The sequence below is a fragment of the Eleutherodactylus coqui genome, chromosome 2 (genome assembly GCF_035609145.1).
Source record: "Eleutherodactylus coqui strain aEleCoq1 chromosome 2, aEleCoq1.hap1, whole genome shotgun sequence".
NCBI lineage: Eukaryota > Metazoa > Chordata > Amphibia > Anura > Eleutherodactylidae > Eleutherodactylus > Eleutherodactylus coqui.
In genome coordinates this window covers 314942312-314961950 of record NC_089838.1, presented here as the reverse complement: position 1 = coordinate 314961950, position 19639 = coordinate 314942312, and the positions used below count along the sequence as shown (strand labels likewise).

Below are 19639 nucleotides of genomic sequence, written 5' to 3'. Positions count from 1 at the left end.
TCATGTGGTTCTTACCCAGTCACTGGGACTACAAGTCCTTCTTCTCTCAAACCACATGGTTGGGAGGGAGGAAGGGAAGCCTGCTCAAACTTTGCACACTTTCTTGAGAACACTAGGCCCATAGGGTGAAAACTACTGCAATCCCACAGTGCAACAGGAGAAACAAGTCCTCTCTCTTAGGCCTCCCTCACACAGGTGCTTTTTTTTGGTATTACCGCTTTGTTTTCAGCGCCGCAGTAATCACGGTATAACGCTCCCATTGTTTTCATTGGCGCCTCTCAGACGTGCATTAAAAAGAACCCAAAAACAATACATTACCTAACAGGTGCTGTCCGCTCTGCCACACTTCTCCAGCAGTTTCGCGGCAATATACTTTAGATAACTGTGATTGGTTCATTTAGCGCTGCAGTGATTGGCTGAGCCTCAGCACTCAAGAACCAATCAGAGCCAGCACTTCCTGGAGGCGGGATTTTTTAACTCCCTGACCAGGAAGCACTGGCTGAAGACTACAAACAAATGCCGCAGAACTGCCGGAGGAGAAGTGCGGCGGAGCACAGGGCCTGTTAGGTAATGTATTGTTTGTTTTTTTTAATGTAGCTAGGGCTTATTTTTGGGGTGGGGCTTATATTTCAAGCCCCCCAGAAAGCCTGGCGTGACTTTGTACTGCCACATGCGACAAAATCGTGATATTACCGCGAGAAACAAAACACAGCTGCGATATCGCTGTCACCCTGTGAAAGAGGCCTTAATGTCACGCGGTGAACTCTGAGAGACAAACAAGCCCGCAATGGAGGAATTTTTTGGTCATCTTGACTCCAAGAAAAAAATTGTTTAAAAAGCGATCAAAAAGTTGTATGTACCGTAAAAGGGTACCAATAAAATCTACAGGGCACCTCGCAAAAATCAAGCCCTCAGACAAACCCTTCAACGGAAAAATAAAAACGTTATGGAGGTCAGAAGATAGCGACAGAAAGCTACGTTTTTGTTAGTACTACATTAAAAAAAGCTATATAAATTTGGCGTCACCATAATCGTATCGGCTCTATAACAAAGAGATGCTACTTGTACTGCACTGTGAACGCTGTATAAACGAGCCCCTCTGAAAACGGCGCAATTGTGTTTTTTCCATTTCGCCCTGCTTAGAATTTTTTAAAGTTTTTTTAAAAAAAAACAAGCCATTATGGAACTATTTCACTGGAAAAATAAAAACATTTTTTTGAAAGTAGGAAAAAAAAATGCAAAAAGCCCACAAATGCCCGCAGTGGTGTAAATCTCATCAAACCCACAACGCTTCGCCGGATCCATCATATGACAAGATAACCCCACTTACAATGACATCCGTCACATACGGCAGAACTGCGGAGCCCTAAATGCCACATAGCCTTAGGCTCTGTTCACACTGGTGTTACGGCTTTCCATCTGTTTCGTTTTTGGCGTTTTGAAAAACGGAAATAAACGTTTTGTTTTTTTTCCCCTTAGATTTCAATAGGCTGTAAAAAAAAAACGGAAAGGTTTCCGTTCTGTTCCTATCTTTTGAACAGAGCAAATTGCGCAGTATGGAGCGCTGTTATTTCCGTTCAAAAAACGGTAGAAGAGCAAAAGCGAATGGAAACCTTTCCGTTTTTTGATATCCTATTGAAATCATTGGGAAAAAAACCCGAAAAAAGTCTATTTCCATTTCTCTGCTCAAAAAACGGAACAGACGGACATCCGTATTGTTAGTGTAAACGGAGCCTTACGTGGTGCGGCATTCCTTCGAATGGCCGCCATCTCATACTATACTTTGCCTTGTCGTGGCTGTTGCAGGGCAGCCATATCTCCAAGATACATTTCCTCTAGAAATCGCCATGGATTCCAGAAGCCCAACCGCAATAATCAGCCGATCGGCAAGGCGACTGTTATTTTTTTGTTTATGGGATTGTCTTGATATTAGTTAAAATTGTGAATTTCTGCAGGAAGGCCCCCGATAAATGTCTTCCCTACTCCGTCCTGTGATGTAACCCTGGCAAACTATTTTATCGTAGGCTCGTTCGCACGGGCGTATTTGTACCGTGTAATACCTGCGCAATACGCAGTGAGCTCAAGAGTGTAATATTTCACAATTGCGTGAAAAAATATGCGCCATGATGACCTATTTTAGTGTGCGCCATGCACTGCAATAAGCCATTGAAGTAAATGGTCTGGTGCAAGTACGCAGGAATCCATATTTGTGCCGCAATTACACGGCCCCTTCTGCGTGCGCGAATACACACTGTATCTGCACGCACCAAAACCTGCAGGAATGGGTGAAATATGTGAGAATAAGCAATTTTGAATTGCGTAATGCGAAATGCGCTTGCATCTGTGTGAAGACGCCTAAAGAGTGAAACACGGATCTAATTTTTTTTTTAACAAGATGGCGACCAGAGAGCGCTTCCTGGGAGACAATTCTTTCACAAAAGTCACCAATTTTACCAAAAGTAATTTTTATTTTTTTCTTCACTAGCCATTATAAATGTACAGGCGGCCTCCGTCCTGTCCCTCTTTATGCTATTGGGAGGGTATTAGGTATAAGGGGAGTAATTTAATCACTGCGTCACATTTTATCTCCACAGCGTCGGCTGTGAAGACTTCGCCTCAGAACAGACACGGGCGGTCACGCTACGTTCCCGCCTAAAACAGCTGTGATGAAACCACGCCCCTCAGCCAGAACCACGCCATACTGAGGCAGTTATAAACCACGCCCTTCGGCCAGACCCGAGGCAGTTATGAACCACGCCCCTCGGTCAGACCCGCGCCGTGCTGAGACAGTTATGAACCACGCCCCTCGGCCAGACCCGCGCTATGCTGAGGTAGTTATAAACCACGCCCCTTCATGTTTTCCGGCCTCCAGAGATCCCGTTGCTCTTCAGACCACGCCCTCCGCCGGCACGTCCGCCATTTTGACTGGCACGGAAGCCCCACCCCTGCCAGTTTCCGCTGTGAGGAGACTTGCCGGGTACATGATGTCACGTGTGCGACCAGTTATGGAGACAATCAATACAGTTGTTGACCCCTGTTTTGTGTGACCTGATGGGGTTATTCTTTGCCTGAAATAACGTCCACGGGTTGTGTAGGTTTATGTGTGAAATACCCTAATTTATTACAACATAACGGATATTTAGGGTAAATCTTCGGTATTTAGAGTGCAGGTTCACCTTACAGCTCAGTGTTACCTGCCAACTCTTCCTGCGGGGCACATAACACACTGCTGCAATTGTTTTACACCCTAAACCATATCCAATCCCTCTCCATGCACCCGCACCCCTCTGTACCCCATACAGTCATAGTCTCCTTAGTGACCAAGCCTTTATATTGTCTGAGGTGACGTGTAAAATGGCACCCCCACCCTCCTCCCCCCAAAAAAAACCCACTCATCTTACAGGCTTCGAAAGTAATAGTGGTCCCAGTAGTAATAGTGACCCCCTTAATGGTCCCAGTAGTAATAGTGACCCCCTTAATGGCCCCAGTAGTAATAGTGACCCCCTTAATGGTCCCAGTAGTAATAGTGACCCCCTTAATGGCCCCAGTAGTAATAGTGACTCCTTTAAGGGCCTCAGTAGTAATAGTGACCCCCTTAATGGTCCCAGTAGTAATAGTGACTCTCTTAATGTCCCCAGTAGTAACAGTGACCCCCTTAATGGCCCCAGTAGTCATAGTGACCCCCTTAATGGCCCAAGTAGTCATAGTGACCCCCTTAATGGCCCCAGTAGTCATAGTGACCCCCTTAATGGTCCCAGTAGTAATAGTGACCCCCTTAATGGTCCCAATAGTAATAGTGACCCCCTTAATGGCCCCAGTAGTAATAGTGACTCCTTTAAGGGCCTCAGTAGTAATAGTGACCCCCTTAATGGCCCCAGTAGTAATAGTGACCCCCTTAATGGCCCCAGTAGTAACAGTGACCCCCTTAATGGCCCCAGTAGTCATAGTGACCCCCTTAATGGCCCCAGTAGTCATAGTGACCCCCTTAATAGCCCCAGTAGTAATAGTGACCCCCTTACTGGACCCAGTAGTAATAGTGACCCCTGTAGTAATAGTAACCCCCTTAAAGGGGTTCTGTCATTACGAAAAAAAAATGTCTCCTTACCTATTCCTCCCCAGGCAGTCTTCTTACCGCATCTTCTCACCCATCTTCCCCTGGCTCCTCCCATTTCCCCGGGCCACCTCACCTCCAGCCGGACGATCTTTCTATTTCCTGTGATGTAGCATTCATTTGCTACAGCTTACTTCCTGCAGGTCTGTGTACCCAGTCAGACGTAGCCTTTACTGCCTAGCAGAGAATGCTGAATCTTTGACAGCCTGATTTAGCACGCAGGTGTGGGGTGTCGCTACGAGTGTTTATATAGCATATTAAACACGGCGATACGCCGCACATGTGCAGTCGCAGCAATAGCCTGCATGCTAAAGCAGGCTGCCGAGGATTCGGCATTCCCTGCTAGGCAGCGAAGGTTACATCACTAGTGACTGGGTACACTGACCTGCAAGAAGCAGAATGAATGCTACCTCACAGGAAATAGAAAAATCAGCCGGCTGGAGGCGAAGTGGCCTGGAGGACAGGAGGAGCGAGGAGAATATCGGTGAGGAGAAGATGTAGTAAGAAGACTGCCTGGAGAGGAATGGTTAAGTATAGAATTGTTTTTTTCTAATTACTGAACCCCTTAAAGGCCACACTAGTAATAGTGACCCTGTTCGTGGTCGCAGTAGTAATAGTGACACCATAAGTTGCTCGAGTAGTAATAGTGACTCCTTTAGTAGTCCCAGTAGTAATAGTGTCACTGTTACTGGCCCCCACAGTTTCCCCAGAGTACTAATAGTGTCCCCAATATTAATATTGTGCACCATAGTGTCCACAATAGTAAGTGTTCCCCATTAGTGGCCTTAGTAGTAATAGTGCCCCCCATAGAGGCCTCAGTAGTAGTACGTCCCATAGTGGCCTCAGTAGTAGTAATGCCTCCCATAGTGGCCTCAGTAGTAGTAGTGCTTCCCATAGTGGCCTCAGTAGTAGTAGTAGTGCCTCCCATAGTGGCCTCAGTAGTAGTAGTGTCCCCCATAGTGGCCTCAGTAGTAATAGTGTCCCCCATAGTGGCCTCAGTAGTAATAGTGCGTCCCATAGTGGTCTCAGTAGTAATAGTGCCTCCCATAGTGGTCTCAGTAGTTATAGTTTCCCCATAGTGGCCTTTGTACTTGTAGTGCCTCCAATAGAGTCCCCAGTAGTAGTTGTGTCAGCGATAGTTTCCCCTATAGTGGCCTCAGTAGTAGTAGTAGTAGTGTCCCCCATAGTGGCCTCAGTAGTAATAATGTCCCCAATAGAGGTCTCAGCAGTAGTAGTGCCCCCCCATAGTGGCCTTAGTACTAATAGTGTTCCCCATAGTGGCCTTAGTACTAGTAATGCCTCCCATAGTGTCCCCAGTAGTAGTAGTGTCAGCCATAGTGGCCTCAGTAGTAGTAGTGCCCCCTCCATAGTGGCCTCAGTAGTAGTAGTACCCCCTGTAGTGTCCCCAGTAGTAATAGTGTACCCCATAGTAGCCTCAGTAGTATTAGTGTCCCCAATAGTAATAGTGTCCCCAATAGTAATAGTGTCCCCAATAGTGGTCTTAGTAGTAGTTGTGCCCCCATAGTGATCTCAGTAGTAATAGTTTTCCCCATGGTGGCCTTAGTACTAGTAGTGCCTCCCATAGTGTCCCCAGTAGTAGTAGTGTCCCCTATAGTGGCCTCAGTAGTAGTATTGTCCCCTATAGTGGCCTCAGTAGTAATAGTGTCCCTAATAGTGGTCTCAGTAGTAGTAGTGCCCCCCATAGAGGCCTCAGTAGTAGTAGTGCCTCCCATAGTGGCCTCAGTACTAAGTGTTCCCCATAGTGGCCTTAGTACTAGTAGTGCCTCCTATAGTGTCCCCAGTAGTAGTAGTGTCAGCCATAGTGGCCTCAGTAGTAGTAGTGCCCCCTCCATAGTGGCCTCAGTAGTAGTAGTAGTACCCACCCTAGTGTCCCCAGTAGTAGCAGTGTCCCACATAGGGGCCTCAGTAGTTATAGTGTCCCCCATAGTGGCCTCTGTAGTAGTGCCCCCCATAGTGGCCGCAGTAGTAATAGTGTCCCCTATAGTGGTCTCAGTAGTAGTAGAGCCCCCATAGAGGCCTCAGTAGTAGTAGTGCCTCCCATAGTGGCCTGAGTAGTAATAGTGTTCCACATAGTGGCCTTAGTACTAGTAGTGCCTCCCATAGTGTCCCCAGTATTAGTAGTACCCCGCATAGTAGCCTCAGTAGTAGTAGTGCCTCCCATAGTGGCCTCAGTAGTAGTAGTGCCTCCCATAGTGGCCTCAGTAGTAGTAGTGCCCCCCATAGTGGCCTCAGTAGTAATAGTGTCCCCCATAGTGGCCTCAGTAGTAGTGCCCCCCCATAGAGGCCTCAGTAGTAATAGTGCCTCCCATAGTGGTCTCAGTAGTTATAGTTTTCCCCATAGTGGCCTTAGTACTAGTAGTGCCTCCAATAGAGTCCCCAGTAGTAGTTGTGTCAGCCATAGTGGCCTCAGTAGTAGTAGTGCCCCCCCATAGAGGCCTCAGTAGTAGTAGTGCCTCCCACAGTGGCCTCAGTACTAAGTATTCCCCATAGTGGCCTTAGTACTAGTAGTGCCTCCTATAGTGTCCCCAGTAGTAGTAGTGTCAGCCATAGTTGCCTCAGTAGTTGTAGTGCCCCCTCCATAGTGGCCTCAGTAGTAGAAGAACCCACTGTAGTGTCCCCCATAGGGGCCTCAGAAGTTATAGTGTCCCCCATAGTGGCCTCTGTAGTAGTGCCCCCCATAGTGGCCTCAGTAGTAGTAGTGGCCTTAGTAGTAATAGTGTCCCCAATAGTGGTCTCAGTAGTAGTAGTGCCCCCATAGAGGTCTCAGTAGTAGTAGTGCCTCCCATAGTGGCCTTAGTACTAGTAGTGACTCCCATAGTGTCCCCAGTATTAGTAGTACCCCCCATAGTAGCCCCAGTAGTAGTAGCATCCTCTATAGTGGCCTCAGAAGTAGTAGTGCCTCCCATAGTGTCCTCAGTAGTAGTAGTGTCCCCAGTAATAGTAGTGCCCCCCATAGTGTCCTCAGTAATAGTAGTCCCCCCTCCATAGTGGCCTCAGTAGTAAACGTGCCCCTCATAGTCGCCTCAGTAGTAGTAGTACCCTCCATAGTGTCCCCGGTAGTAGTAGTACCCCAATAGTGTCTCCAGTAGAAGTGGTGTCCCTCATAGTGGCCTCAGTAGTAGTAGTACCCACCATAGGAGCCTCAGTAGTTATTGTGTCCTCCATAGTGGCTTCAGAAGTAGGAGTGCCTCCCATAGTGTCCTCAGTAGTAGTAGTGCCTCCCATAGTGTTCCCAGTAATAGTAGTGTCCCCCATAGTGTCATCAGTAGTAGTAGAGCCTCCCATAGTGGCCTCTGTAGTAGTGCCCCCCATAGTGGCCGCAGTAGTAATAGTGCCCCCATAGAGGCCTCAGTAGTAGTAGTGCTTCCCATAGTGGCCTGAGTAGTAATAGTGTTCCACAAAGTGGCCTTAGTACTAGTAGTGCCTCCCATCGTGTCCCCAGTATTAGTAGTACCCCCCATAGTAGCCCCAGTTGTAGTAGTGTCCTCTATAGTGTAGCGTCAGAAGTAGTAGTGCCTCCCATAATGTCCTCAGTAGTAGTAGTGTCCCCAGTAATAGTAGTGTCCCCATAGTGTCCCCAGTAATAGTAGTAACCCCCATAGTAGCCGCAGTAGTAGTAGTGCCCCCTCCATAGTGGCCTCAGTAGTAAAAGTGCCTCTTATAGTCGCCTCAGTAGTAGTAGTACCCCGCATAGTGTCCCCAGTAGTAGTAGTGTCCCTCATAGTGGCCTCAGTAGTAATAGTGTCCCCCATAATAGCCTCAGTAGTAATAGTGTCCCCCATAGTGGCCTCAGTAGTAGTGCCCCACATAGTGGCCACAGTAGTAGCAGTGTCCCTAATAGAGGCCTCAGTAAATAGTAGTGCCTCCCATTGTGGTCTCAGTACTAATAGTGTTCCCCTATAGTGGCCTTAGTACTAGTAATGCCTCCCATACTAGTGCCTCCCCAGTAGTAGTCGTGTAGTAGTAGTACCCACCATAGGAGCCTCAGTAGTAATCGTGTCCTCTATAGTGGCTTCAGAAGTAGTAGTGCCTCCCATAGTGTCCTCAGTAGTAGTAGACGCGCCTCTCATAGTGGCCTCAGTAGTAATAGTGCCTCCCATAATTTTCCCAGTAGTATTAGTGGCCCCAGTAGTAATAGTCCCTCACAATAGTTGCCCCAGTAGTAATAGAGCTTCCACAATGGCCCTAGCAGTAGTAGTGTTCCCCATAGTGGACCTCCACCAGCAACTCGACAAGCACTGAACTGAATCTGTCTGCAGCTCCCTTTCAGTGGCCACCGCTGTTGTACTCAGTCTGTGACCTCTAACCTCTCCCCCCTTCCCTTCCCTAGTGACTGCGTGGTATGCAGGAGTGTGGACTCTGGGGAAATAGGTGAAGGGTCACAGAGGGATTACAATAGTGGCAGCCGCCACAAGGGAGTTACAGACGGTGTGAGATCAGTATGCTTGGCAGCTGGCCTTAGTGACCCCCTCATAGTAGTGATGCTCCTGATACCCCCTGCATGTGGTGCCTCCCCCTCCTCTCTGTAGACCCCTTACCCATCTTTCTGACCAGGCAGAGAATACAACTGAGCCTGGTGCCTCTTGTGCCCACACCATGCCTGCCCCAACCTTGCTGCTTTGGGCTTTGGGCAGTCAAGCAGTGGTAGTAGGTCTGGCTGGAGCAGAGATGGTGCTCTGGGTCAGGCCCATTTAGACACAACGATTATCGCTCAAAATGTGCTTAAAAACCCTCTTTAATCGTTGCGTCTAAACACCCGGCCATTGTGCGCTGTTTGTGTACTATTTGTTCATCGATAATTTCTAGCAAACTAGAAATGACCAATGACTCTTATCAGCGCCGCACGCTCTCTGATAGTATTCTTTTAGCTCGTATCCCACTGGCAATTCTTAGTGGGACACCAGCTGAAAGCTCCGAGAACAATGCAGCTGTTTGCATTTACAAAACAGCTGCTTTGTACTCTGAGCTATCGCGGTGGTATCCCGCTCCGCCTACATTAACTTTTAAGTAGCTAATTAGCTACTTAGAGTTATGCAAAGATGATTGCTCAAAACTCACTTCAACTTTTGTTTGAGTGATTTTTGAGCGATTATTTTTAAGTGTAAATGGGCCTTGACACTGCAGGAGGTCACAGAATGAATGCTGGACTGAGAGCTAATTGCTCCACCATTGTATTCAACTGCCTTAAAGGAGATGTCCCGCGCCGAAACGGGTTTTTTTTTTTTTCAACCCCCCCCCCGTTCGGCGCGAGACAACCCTGATGCAGGGAAGTAAAGGAAGCTTACCGGAGCGCTTACCTTAATCCCCGCGCTCCGGTGACTTCAATACTTACCGCTGAAGATGGCCGCCGGGATCCTCTGTCTTCGTGGACCGCAGCTCTTCTGTGCGGTCCACTGCCGATTCCAGCCTCCTGATTGGCTGGAATCGGCACGTGACGGGGCGGAGCTACACGGAGCCGCTCTCTGGCACGAGTGGCTCCATAGAAGACTACAGAAGACCCGGACTGCGCAAGCGCGGCTAATTTGGCCATCGGAGGGCGAAAATTAGTCGGCACCATGGAGACGAGGACGCTAGCAACGGAGCAGGTGAGTATAAAACTTTTTATAACTTCTGTATGGCTCATAATTAATGCACAATGTACATTACAAAGTGCATTATTATGGCCATACAGAAGTGTATAGACCCACTTGCTGCCTCGGGACAACCCCTTTAAAGGAACAGCGCCTACCGAGACAGCGCCTGAAATCTAGGACTGTCCTATTGGAGTTGGGAGGTTTGCACAATAAGGTTTGGTTGCCTGCAGGTTGTGGTAAAATCGCTGCATTATACAACTTACCATTGTTTCCTTGCAAGAAAAAAAGTTGCAGGCAACATATAACAACTATCTGAAATTCTTGCAATTGGTGCATTGCTGACCCTTCATACTGCTGATCAGGGGGCTCCTGGGGTTGATGATAAGCTACAAACACACTTTTTATGCCTCGTGTGGCACAAAGTGTTAAGGCAGTATTAGGCAGTCCTTAGCTCTCGCTCACGACCCGAAGGTTGCAAGTTCCATCCCCGCATGGTTCAGGTTGTCAGCTCAAGGTTGACTCAGCCTTCCGAGGTTGGTAAAAGGAGTATCCAGCCTGCTGGGGGGTAATAAATAAATTACCTGAAAGCGCTGTGGAATAAGTTAGCGCTATACAAATAACAAGTCCCTGCCCCTAATGCATTTTTTACACGACTTTATGCTTTGATGCAAAATTGCATGAAGGTGCCGGTGTAAAGTGCTCGATTGCTCAGCTCGGTTATCTTCCATTAAAAAATTTAACTAGTGCTCAATATAAAAATTGCCACAAAATGTTTGTTCTGTAATTCTCTAACATTTTTATAATCTGGGGATTTTCCATCTTCTTTTCAGTGACGTTGTAAATGGCGGACTCAGAATTGGATCACAGAGAAGCGCATGAAGACTCTGTAAATTCAAGCAATAGTAATCCTGAACAGGCAGGCCCAACTACCAGCCAGGCTTCCTCCAGGTAAGACCTGGTCACTTTAGGGCTCCTTCACACATACCACACATTGTGGCCGTAGAGAACAATCTGCACCAAAATCCGCATCTGTTGTGAAGATTTTGATGCAGAATTGAAAATGACTTAAAGGGGTTGTCCCGCGAAAGCAAGTGGGGTTCAGCACTTCTGTATGGCCATATTAATGCACTTTGTAATATACATCGTGCATTAATTATGAGCCATACAGAAGTTATTCACTTACCTGTTCCGTTGCTAGCGTCCCCGTCGCCATGGTGCCGTCTAATTTCAGTGTCTAATCGCTCGATTAGATGCGCTTGCGCAGTCCGGTCTTCTCCCTGGTGAATGGGGCCGCTCGTGCCGGAGAGCTGGTCCTCGTAGCTCCGCCCCGTCACGTGTGCCGATTCCAGCCAATCAGGAGGCTGGAATCGGCAATGGACCGCACAGAGCCCACGGTGCACCATGGGAGAAGACCTGCGGTGCATCGTGGGTGAAGATCCCGGCGGCCATCTTGCTAAGGTAAGAAAGAAGTCGCCGCAGAGCGGGGATTCGGGTAAGTACTAAACTGTTTGTTTTTTTAACCCATCCCTTGTGTTTGTCTCGCGCCGAACGGGGGGCCTATTGAAAAAAACAAAAAACGTTTCGGCGCGGTACAACCCCTTTAATTTTGATGACAATTTTGCATCAACATCCGTATTTAGGCTAGCAGAGGATCCTATAGGTTAGCAGCTAACATTTGTGCCTTTGAAAAACAAACCTCAACTCTGAAAGGGGCCTAAATCTATCTTTTACATGCTGCCCTGACCTGTTGTGTGTAAGGGATGAACACTGCAGTATTTAGGACAGATGTTAGGGCCAAGTTAACCGAGAGTAATTGGGCAATACTTTTATATCAATCAATGAACTGATCCTTCGTTAATTCAAAGAAATACAAAGTTTAGTAGCAGACAAATATCTGGCTCACCAAATTTGTCAGGATAAGGTCTATGGCATAATAGTTAACACCTTCAAGATCAGAGATTTTTCATTTTCATTTTGTCATCCATTCCTTGCAGCCGCCATAGCGGTCTTATTTTTCTGTCCACGTAACTGTATGAGGGCTTGTTTTTTGTGAAACCAGTTGTATTTTTTATTGGTATCAATTATACCATATAATTTAGTGAAATTTTTTTTTATACGTGTAATGAAATAAAAAAATGTGATTGTGCAATTTTGTTTTTTTTTAGTTTTGACAGTGTATAGATGTAGTAAAAAATGATGTGAACTTTATGCTGTGGGTCAGTACAATTGCAACGATACCAAATTTTTATAGTTTTTCTTTTACGTTTTTCTACCTAGGTGTTTTTACGTGTGCCCGACGGCGCCGTAAAACACGTGAACAAATCTAACATTTGTGCACCCGTTCAGACCGCACTGCGCATATACGGGGAGGCCGCAATGCCGTTGCCTCCCCTTCCCTCCCCCTTGCCGGCTCACCTCTTCTCTCCTTCCCTCCGGCTGTTTGCAATTGGAGTGAGCGGATGAGGGCGGAGCCGAGCACCCGCCCCTTGTCTGCAACCAGCAATGGGAGGGGCGGAGCTTAGCTCCTCTCTCATCCTGCCCCTCCAATTGCAAACAGCTGGAGGGGAGGAGAGTAGGGAGAGGGAGTTTAGCAGTCACGCTGCTAAAGTGTTACACACTTTTGAGACTCCCTGTAGAATTGTATGACTTAATACCGTATTCATAGCAGATAAAAAATGGTAAACCAACATATAATGTCCCAATAAAAGAAAATCAACATTCTTTGGCCCTCCTACAGGTAAACTGACCACCATGGATACATTTAACTTATATGCTCTTATCACTGGAAGGCCTTAGGACTAAAATAAACTTTATTGATATTATAATTTATTAAAAACCACTAACCTTGAGGGAGGTGGTTGAACTAAACAGACATACAAATACAGACAAGGATACAAATATCGATCGTCAAGAGGACGAGATAAAGGGTAGATTATTATTGGGGAAAGGTATGTTGATATATAAAGCACGATTTCCCGATATGAGAAACAAAGGCAAACAAAATGTCCGCTTGATGGCAACCAAATTTCTATGCCACAATGGGCAAATGGTTATATCGTGTGGACACTATGCTGATAATACGTGTCCAAAAATAAGAAAAATACCCCAATCATAAAGTATGTAATATGATGCGATTGTGGGCTGTGCTTATTGCTTTCACCAATAGTTTAAACCCTTATTGCTTTACCATTTGGGTCTATTCATGACGCTACTGAGTGTGTTCTATGACAATCCAATACTCTTTGTTATTGATAAGCAACTGCGCGTGAGATAGTCTACAGCCGTGGTCACAGGACGAATAACCTGCTAATAATGCAGAGCTGAATAAAAAATCAATCAGAACTGCAGATATATGATTGATTAGGATTAGGCGTCTGATTATCCACATTATTCATAGGATTAGGCGCCTGATCGTCGACGCGTTTCCACAGTGTCCCGTTACCACGGGGCACTGCTTCATCAGGACGAATAAGGTAAGTTTTAATTAGTTGTCAGAAAATTATTGACACCAGTTGTCAATGACACCAAAAGTAGGAACAGTAATTTGTAAATCGTTCCAATATTACTGTTCAATAGTGGCTGTAATATCATACAGCCAGCACCAGGGGGCACAGGTAATTATGATATCAAGAATAGCTCTGTGTTTGCCTAAGTAACCCCTGACGCGGTGAGGTGCCAGGAGGGCTGATGACTGCAAAGTGTTAGAACTAGCTTAGGTGATTATACTGATACTAAACGTTGCCCTAGCTAGCCAGTACTCAAGGCAGCAAAGCCCAAACGGGTAGCACCTCACTCAGACAGACCTCTTATATGCTCAAAGCATTTCTTAGTGCATCCATCAAACAGAGGCTCCAGATTTGATGTGAACACTGACACGCTCTGCCTTCCCCAATCCTCACAAGTAGATGGCCGCTCTACAAAGCATGTCATCCACTAGGAGAAGAGAGAACGTGTTATGGTACCTTAGTAACGCAGGACACAGAAAATCCCAGAGCGATGTGTTACTATGGTAACAGCAGTCAACGATGACATGGAAGGGCGCAGTTCGGGGGCTTCTTCAAGGAGATGCCAGGTCTGGTCTCCTTGAATACAGGAAAGCCCAACTTCTGCTCAGTGTCAGACCGTATCATCATCACTGATCTATAAGCCGGCTTTCCCAGTCTCAGCAGCAATCAAAGTATCACACTGCTCAGGTCAGTGCAAGGACCTAAATCGTGGGAATACATGGCCGTAGCTCAATAATGTGGTGAGGGCAAGGTTGCCATCTGGCCAGAAATTCCTGGACAGTCCATAAAAAGAAGACACTTTTTTTCAGTGTCCATGAAAAAAAGATACCATAGGTGTGTCCATGACTGATGGTACTTGAGCAGGCTTGAGCATTTGATGCTTAGTTCATTATACTAAAAGTTGGACAGCTCTTTTTGGAGCTGTGCTGCTTTCATTGAGTCACCACCCTCCATTCATCCCTGGTCTGTCTCGGTTATCAGTGCACAGAGAGAAGAAAGTAAAGACTCAAGACAGGAACTTGCATACATTTAAAAAATGTTATCACAAAATGAAACCCCCCTTTTTCTAATTACATATAATAGTCACATATTGCTCATTAATATATGATAGAAGTGTCTCCTTTTCTTCATTTGACTTGCAGCCTGCCAGGTCCCTCCTTACGCGGTCCTGGAATCGATGCAGCAACCACCAGCAGCAACTCTGAAGGGAAGATTTCCAACTACTTTACTGCCGTGGATACAAATTTGTCGGTGCTGCAGAGCCGTGCTCAAAAGTTGATTAATAAGATTAATGAAGGGCGCGAGAGGGACCAAACAATGATGAAAAACTTTAACACAAACCTCAACATCAAGGTAACAGGGTTTACATAGAAAATTGACAGCAGAAAATAACCCCATAAGCCATCTAGTCAGCATTATATAATAAAGGCAGACTACATGGACTATGTGGTTTATTTTCATGAATGTATGGTGAAGAGGTTGTATTGCTGCAAGGAGCAAGACATAGGCTGGGGTCACACGGGACCGAAATCCTGCGGAAATCTCACGAAATGACAGCACGGAAATACTGCGAGATTTCCGCGGGAGCAATGCAGCTTCAAAACCTGCAGTCTTTCGCTGCAGATTTTGGAGTGGCTTTGCCGTCTGCATTCCGCTGCAGCCATTTCTCCACATACAAAGAAGAGAGGCCGCAGCGGAAACAGGGAAAGAATTGACATGCTGCATCTTTGAGTCCCGTACGTGAATGGAATTTCCGTGCAAAAATTCTGTACAGAAGTTCCGCAGCAATAATGCCACGTCTGAACCCAGCCTTAAGGTTCAGATTATGTTCTAAAGAAAGTACGACAATGTAGAAGGTTTAAAAATGTATTAAAATGAAACAATAATCGATCAGAGTGATGAATAATTGTCCAACTTTTGAAAATTGTCATATCTATATACAAAGGATAATATCTGTATACAAAGGATAAATGTTGCATTTTACATCACATCGCAAAATATAAGGGCATTTTATATCACATTATGAGCTAGGAGGTTACAGCTTACATGTTACCAGGAAGATCACTGGGAAGTTGACTCATCTGAACGAGCACCCGGGAAAGCTAAGCATTACTAAGATAGAGTAATGGGCCTTTTACTTGGGCTGACAGTCTTTCAAACGACTGCATGAGCACTGACGTCACCGCTAAGGTCATCAGCACTCGTGCAGAGTGCTTACACAGAAAGACTTGCCCCTGGATCGCTGGCTTCTCACTCAGCGCTTCACCTTCTATGTGAAGCGCTGAGCGGGGAGCATTTACACAGGTCAAGAAGCCAGAAAGCCAATAATGTTGTTTAAGCTGACTGAAAAGTTAGTTTAACAAACCACAAACAACAAGTGAGCGAATTTTGTGCATTAACACTAGAGGATTATCGCTCAAATTCATTCATTTGAACAAATTTATCTTCTCCAGTAGACTGACTGGTATAAGCCCTCTTCATTCCATCACCCAAGGTTCCCCTTACTTCTAGGGTTCGACAGATTTGACACTTCCTCAATCTGCCTCCAAAGCTTCCAATTTGACACTAGCTGATATACCCAGCCTCGCCCGAGTTAATTTGTTACAGGTGTTTACTTGTTGTTTGCACAGAAAATTTTATGAAGTCAAGGTTACTTTAGAGTATCCGAGGAATAAAATATGTATACACATAGATGAGCATTAGATTCTCTTCAGGCTACATGTACTGATATCCCTCTGCAGAATGTGCAGCCCCTCCCACTCTCCTCATTTAGGATATAAAGAATGTTCGCGCCAAATTTCACGCTTCTACGACACCGAGAAGTTACATTACATAGGAGCGCACTTACTTTTGCACTTAGCATTGAATAATCGAGTTTTGACCAATTACTTTTCCTATGTAGGACCTAAAGAATAGTTGTGCCAAATTTCATGTTTGCACGACACCGGGAAGTTAGAGAATTAGATTATGTTCATTACACAGGGGTGCTAATACTTTTGCACTTAGCAGTGAATTTTCGAGTTATGGCCCCTTTGCTTTTCCGGTTTAGGACCTATAGAATACTTCTGCCAAATTTCAGGTTTGTGCGACATCGGGAAGTTACATTACTTTTGCACTTAGCGTTACATAATTAAGTTGTGACCCCTTTACTTTTCCTATTTCGGACCTAAAGAATGCTCCTGCGAAATATCATGTTTGTACGAAATCAGGAAGTTAGACAATTAGTGGCGAGTCAGTGAGTCAGTGTGGGCTTTCCCCTTTATATATATAGACTAATACAGGTGACCACATGTCCGCATTCCAAATTCTTCTAAACAGAAAGGTGCCAGCATGCTTCTGTTTGAAGTGGAGATCAAACAGCTGCACATTGTTCTGCAAGTCCTAAATGTTGACTCCTTTTGTCTATATGCTAAAACTAAAAATACCTCTTCCCAGAAATAAACATGACTTTCTGCCCAAGATTAGATATATATCTCATAGGTTCATCATGTTGACTTCTCTTTTGACACGCAGATTTGATTTGCTCAGACACAAATGTATTTACTTGGCTCTCTGTCCAGAATAATGGTTCAAAAGTCATGATTTTGTATATTCTGGTCAAAAACGCAAAATTGTAATTAAAATGGCTGAATAACATCTAAATAATCATCCATTCAGCATTTGCATGACAGAGGTAGGATGTGCACACTGCTCATTATGTAACCAAACTCTCAATCTCACAGGCCCAACTAAGATACATGGCATCCCAACTAAATGATACAAACCACTGAATATATTATAGTAGCTTGGTTACATGTAATAACATAATATAGCGTCAGCACTAGAGATGAGCGAGCGTACTCGGAAAAGCACTACTCGCTCGAGTAATGTGCTTTATCCGAGTATCGCTGTGCTCGGGTCTGAAGATTCGGGTGCCGCTGCGGCTGACAGGTGAGTCGCAGCGGGGAGCAGGGGAGAGCGGGCGGGAGAGAGGGAGAGAAAGATCTTACCTCCGTTCCTCCCCGCTCTCCCCTGCAGCTCCCCGCTCCGTGCCGGCACCCGAATCTTCAGGGACGAGCACAGCGATACTCGGATAAAGCAAATTACTCGAGCGAGTAGTGCTTTTCCGAGTACGCTCGCTCATCTCTAGTCAGCACTAATATGAGCATGCAGCAGTGTTCCACACATCTTCTCTCATGTAGGATAAAGTTAGGTAAGTCTCCATTATTCCCCTCTGACAAATAGCACCAAGAAAAAAATAAAGAGATGGAATCTAATACCTATTCTAGTTATGGATGCCAGCAGCTAGATTTCCCCAAGAACTGGAAAATCAAGAAAAGCTTGTAATGGTACGTCATATACACTGAACGGTCACTTTATTAGAGGCACCCATCTAATAACACCTTTGACCCCCTTTGGTTGTTAGAATGACAGCAGTTCATTGTGGCGTCCATCCACAAGTATCAGCAGACCCAGGATGTGCCAAGACAGGACAGGGGTCTTCGGTTCATGCTGCTTGCATCCTATATTCACCCTCCCATCAGCATGGGGCAACAGAAATCTGGATTCATCTGACCAGGGGATGTTTTTCTGCTGCTCAGTGATCCAAGTTTTGCGCTCCTCTTGTCCTCTGGAGTCCCACCTTTCTGTTTCTCTTTGACGGGACAACTAGTGGTACGTGCTGCACTAGCTTTCCTGGTAAAGTGACAAACACCATGAGGCCACTTTCATGCGGTCGTGAAAATTGTGCGAGATTTGTGCATTGCGAGACCGTGTGAAAGGCCATTAATGGTACCGTAGGCGCTTACAATCTATAAATGAGGGTTCTCTTCGAAGGAGACAATGCTAAAACTAAAGCAAAATTGCAAAAAAACAAGTCCTTCCTCCATCCTGTGATAACGCAGCATTAGATCGCCCGCTCAGGAGTAAAGGTGCCTTTTGGCCACCGGAATGAGTTGGGAGAGATTAGTTAGCTCCCTTTTATTTTTCCCTCTCCAACATATTTCTGTAATCGGCTTTGAACACATTATTGTAGCTGCATTAAATCCCCCGAGTATGCAGGTAGCTGGAGCAATTAGTTAGCGGTACAGAGCATCCGCCGCCTTGATTTACAGCGCGAAGCAAAGAGATTTTACCACCAGCTGTTACGAAAAAACTAAAAAAGCTCCGTAGTCCAAAAACACGACTTGCATCTCAATATTATATTCCCCAGCATGTTCAGATGCAGATCGGCTGTGTGATCATTTTCTAATTTGGCAACACCGTGTCACTGGCAAACCTTTATGTATCGGAAACAAGCGTGCCTATGATTAGATGTGCTTGTATGCCGCCTGCGAGGGGCCACAGGATCCATCAAGTTATTTTGCTTTTTCTTTGCCAGGTGGCGGAAATGACTCAATGCCTTCAAGACAGAATATTCCAGATATACGAAGAGAACAACGTGCAACTACAGGTCAGGCTGCAGGAGTTTACCGAGATCATAGAGAGGATTGGGCAGCTGCAAGCGGAGCTCAAACAGGTCTGCCAGACCGTGGTCATCGTCTACAAAGACCTGTGCTTACAGCCCAACAGCTGAAGGCGCAGGCAGCAAGGAGCCGCCATTCTGCCAATGGATATCGGACAACAGGTTTGAGGCTTTTACCTTAAAAGATGGATGTTTAGTTTTTTTTTAAACCCTTTTTTAATGTTTTGCTTTGCTCTGTGCTATACTTATATGGAGTTGGACTGGCAGATCTCACCTTTTAGGATTACCATACTTACTGCATTCACACGCAAGAGCTTTCAATAAAGAAGAGCAATTCTCAGGCATAAATTATCAGTCTAATTTGACGTAGAAAAGTGCATCTCATCGCTGCTGAGCCCTGCTTATCAGACACTGACGGCATGTTCTAGCCACGTCACCAAACCCCTTCCACAAGCAGCACAATTTTTTTTTACACTTTTGACAAATGCAAAGAATAATCTGAATTCCAAAATGTAAAAAAAAAAAAACATATTATACTCCCATACCTATCTTTTCTGCATGTAGCTACCTGGCTGTACAGTAAGTCTTAAGTGCTTTCATGCAACTTTGTATCAAAGTGTAATATTTTGTAAAAAAAAAAAAAAAAAAGAAACAGAAAAAAAGATGAAAAGATGAAAAGTTTGAGCATATTACAAGCGAGTCTCCTGGCCTGACCGCGGGTTTACTGACCTGAACTCATAGCATCGTAAATACATTTGACGCTGTGAGTTCAGGTCAGTAAACCCACAATCAAGCCAAGACATTTGCTCATAATGTGCTCAATTAAAGGGACATTGTCACCTCCGAACAGCTGCTTAAACTACGGGAACTTATGGTGTTGTTCAGGGAGGTGATGGAGAATGTATTTTGTATACTCCCACGCTCCCCCCCGTTACCCAGGATGTCCACTGGTGGTCTGAAAATCCAACTTTTTGCAGACCGCCGC

The 19639-nt window shown here is 45.6% G+C and overlaps 1 protein-coding gene across 2 annotated transcripts; it reads left to right on the top strand.

The window, feature by feature from the left end:
• Window positions 1-2740: 2740 nt before the first annotated feature.
• On the top strand, window positions 2741-18924 carry SYCE2 (synaptonemal complex central element protein 2). Of its 2 annotated transcripts, XM_066590072.1 has the most exons (4): window positions 2741-2831; window positions 10536-10653; window positions 14354-14564; window positions 18571-18924. In XM_066590072.1, exons 2-4 carry the CDS (start codon window positions 10547-10549, stop codon window positions 18763-18765), a joined length of 513 nt encoding a protein of 170 aa, XP_066446169.1. In that variant the 5' UTR covers window positions 2741-2831; window positions 10536-10546; the 3' UTR covers window positions 18766-18924. The 2 variants fall into 2 exon arrangements, 1 of the variants encoding a protein (XP_066446169.1); XR_010790187.1 differs by lacking the exons at window positions 2741-2831; window positions 10536-10653; window positions 14354-14564 and adding an exon at window positions 17595-17864 and having other exon boundaries at window positions 18571-18641.
• The last annotated feature ends 715 nt before the right edge of the window (window positions 18925-19639 follow it).